The sequence below is a fragment of the Acanthisitta chloris genome, unplaced genomic scaffold (assembly GCF_000695815.1).
Source record: "Acanthisitta chloris isolate BGI_N310 unplaced genomic scaffold, ASM69581v1 scaffold26771, whole genome shotgun sequence".
Classification (NCBI taxonomy): Eukaryota; Metazoa; Chordata; class Aves; order Passeriformes; family Acanthisittidae; genus Acanthisitta; species Acanthisitta chloris.
This window is the reverse complement of record NW_008658046.1, coordinates 2,409-5,216: the sequence shown is the minus strand read 5'-3', so window position 1 is coordinate 5,216 and position 2,808 is coordinate 2,409. Positions and strand designations below refer to the sequence as shown.

At 56.8% G+C, this 2,808-nt stretch overlaps 1 protein-coding gene across 1 annotated transcript in view; it reads left to right on the top strand.

Moving 5' to 3' along the window:
- Positions 1 to 566: 566 nt before the first annotated feature.
- Positions 567 to 2,808, top strand: part of UBTF (upstream binding transcription factor, RNA polymerase I) — a gene marked incomplete at both ends in the record, with an annotated part of 4,573 nt that continues 2,331 nt past the window's right edge. The window contains 5 exons of the mRNA XM_009084972.1: positions 567 to 708; positions 1,033 to 1,074; positions 1,881 to 1,994; positions 2,129 to 2,284; positions 2,757 to 2,808. The exon at positions 2,757 to 2,808 is cut by the window's right edge and continues 119 nt beyond it. Of these exons, the coding sequence (XP_009083220.1) occupies positions 567 to 708; positions 1,033 to 1,074; positions 1,881 to 1,994; positions 2,129 to 2,284; positions 2,757 to 2,808 (506 nt within the window). The remainder of the gene's footprint in view (positions 709 to 1,032; positions 1,075 to 1,880; positions 1,995 to 2,128; positions 2,285 to 2,756) is intronic.

Below are 2,808 nucleotides of genomic sequence, written 5' to 3'. Positions count from 1 at the left end.
CATTTCTAGGACCATGAGCATGGGGCTCTGCTTGGCTTGGGGAGCCCCAGTCATTTCTAGGACCATGGGCATGAGGCTCTGCTTGCCTTGAGGAGCTTCAGTAATTTCTAGGACAACAGGCATGGGAGGTTTAGATGGGATTTTAGGACAAATTTATTCATGGAAACAGTGGTCAGGCATGGGAATTCACTGCTCAGAGCAGTGGTGGAGTCACCATCCCTGGAAGTGTTAAGTGTGAAGGTGACACTCGTGGACATCGTTTAGTCGTGGCCTTGGCAGTGATGGTTGGACTTGATGATCTTAGAGTGCTTTTCCAGCCTTGATGATTTTATGATGACTCCATCATACCAGTCCTTTTGGGGACACATCTGGGGAGCATCTGAGTGAGGTTTACAGTGACACTTTGGGTTTGGGGGTGATCCAACCCCCAACTCACCTAAAACACAGACACTTCGCTTCCCTGCCCAGTACAACCCAGCTGGGAGGTCTTGAGGGGCTCTTATCACCCAGCCAGTTCTGGAGTGGCAAGTTGTCCCTAATGCTGAGTCCCTCCATGGGTTTTTCAGGAATAGCTACTCCCTGTACTGTGCAGAGCTGATGGCCAACATGAAAGACGTGCCCAGCACCGAGCGGATGGTGCTGTGCAGCCAGCAGTGGAAACTGCTCTCCCAGAAGGAAAAGGACGCGTACCACAAAAAGTGTGACCAGGTGAGTGGCTCAGAATGGGCAGGGGATGGACAGGCAGGTGGACACCAGTGCTGTGAGGAGGGAGCAGTAGGATGGGAGAGCCTGGGATACAAATCTTGCTGGAAATGAGCCTTTCACCCTTCCTCAGTCCCTGTTGTCTGCACCACCAATTCCCCCTGAGGTCCTTGGTCACCTCGCTCAGTCCTGTCTCCCAGGCTGTGTGTGGGACCAGCAGATGGTCTGGGTGGAGGATGTTCCCAAGGGATTGAGGCTGGGTTGGGGGTGCAGGAGGCAGGGATGAGGTGAGTGAGCTCTGTGTAACCACATATCTGCATCTCCCTGCAGAAAAAGAAAGACTATGAGATCGAGCTGCTGCGCTTCCTGGAGGTGAGTGATGTCAGGGTGCTGGAGATCCCTAGAGAGTGATTGTGTGCTGGAGACTCCAAATCTGGGAGAGGGAGCCCTGCCCAGGGGCTGAGATGGGTTAAATGGGGGGCTGCTCTCCCAAAACGTGGCTGCACCCAGCCATGGGTGCTGTGCAGAGGTGATTGCCCATAGCCTTGAGCTTCCATCATCCTAATGTCTGGCCCAGTATCTTCCAGTTGGGCACTGGGAGGTGAAGACAGGTCCCCTAGCTGGGAGGGGAGATGGGATTAGTGGAAAGCTGGAGCCAGAGGACAGGGTGCTCTGTCCCCCAGTTCAGGAGAGGAGCCAGAGTGAGCGTTGGGCTGGAGCTGGAGGAGGAGGTGCCACCACGGCTGCGGCTGTAGTTGTGCAGGCTGAGAAACCTCTCACTTCCTTTCCTCGCTGGGGTGTGGGTGGGGAGAGCCACACTGAGGCCACCCCAGCATCATCCCTGTCCCCTGGGCGGACGTGACGCGGCTCTGGCTGCAGCTGCAGGGGCAGGGGGGGGAAAATCCAGCAGTGTGCCCACATCTGCCCACCTGGTTTCACTGGGAAAATGAGACTGAGCCAGGGGGAGGACAGAGCTGGGGGAGAGGGACATTGTGTGGCAAGGGGCTGACAGCATGGGGCTGTACACGTGCAGTGCTGATGCTGTTCCTGCCCGGGGTGGGTTTTGGCTCAGGACACCCGAGTGTATTAATTCCCCTTCCCCAGTGTCCCTATTCCCCTTGCCAAAGCCTCATGAGCGTTGGGTTGTTTAACGATGTCCCTTCCCCTGTGCCACCCAGAGCCTGCCCGAGGAGGAGCAGCAGCGGGTGCTGGGCGAGGAGAAGATGCTGGGTGGCAACCGGAAAGGGGCGACGAGTCCTGCATCCAAAAAATCCTCACCAGAGACCGGCAAGGTGGGAGCAGCACCGGGAGGGATGGGCAGTGTCTGCCAGAGGTGTGGGATGGGGTTGTGGCATCTCAGGGGGCTTTGAGGGTTCATTCCTGGCTTCTTTGGCTCCTCCACTCATGGCTCTGTGTGCCCCCTCAGGCCAGCTCAGAGAAACCCAAACGACCCATCTCTGCCATGTTCATCTTCTCGGAGGAGAAGCGGAAGCAGCTGCAGGAGGAGCGGCCGGAGCTGTCAGAGAGCGAGCTGACCCGGCTCCTGGCTCGTATGTGGAATGACCTCTCCGAGAAAAAGAAGGTTGGTACCACCTCTGACCCTCCTTGGGCATCTCCAGCAGCCTGGGGGATGCTCCTGTCCTTGTCCTGCTCCAAAGGGAGGGATTATTTAGGGTTGGACTCGATGATCTCTGAGGTCTCTTCCAACCCGGTTAATTCTATGATTCTATTCCCTGGAGTATCACAGCTCCAGCAATCCATCAACCAGGTGCTGGTGTCAGCATCAGTGGGCACTGCTAGCTGTGCCCCCTCCCTCATCCCCTGGTGAGGGAGTCAAAACCCACCAGCTAAAGAAACCTTGGAGGCTCCTGGAGCTTCAGTTTTAAGGCTTGGTGGTTTTCCTGGTGGGAGTGAGTCTGGAGATGGTGTTGGGCATGGTGGGGGTTGTCAATGCTACTGTGGGGGGAACTGCAATGTCCTCCTGGTGTTTGGGGGCTGTGCCCCCCTTCACCCTCACTGTGCCCCCCTTCACCTCCTCCGTGCTCCCTGCCCAGGCCAAGTATAAGGCACGGGAAGCTGCGATGAAGGCACAATCAGAGAAGAAAC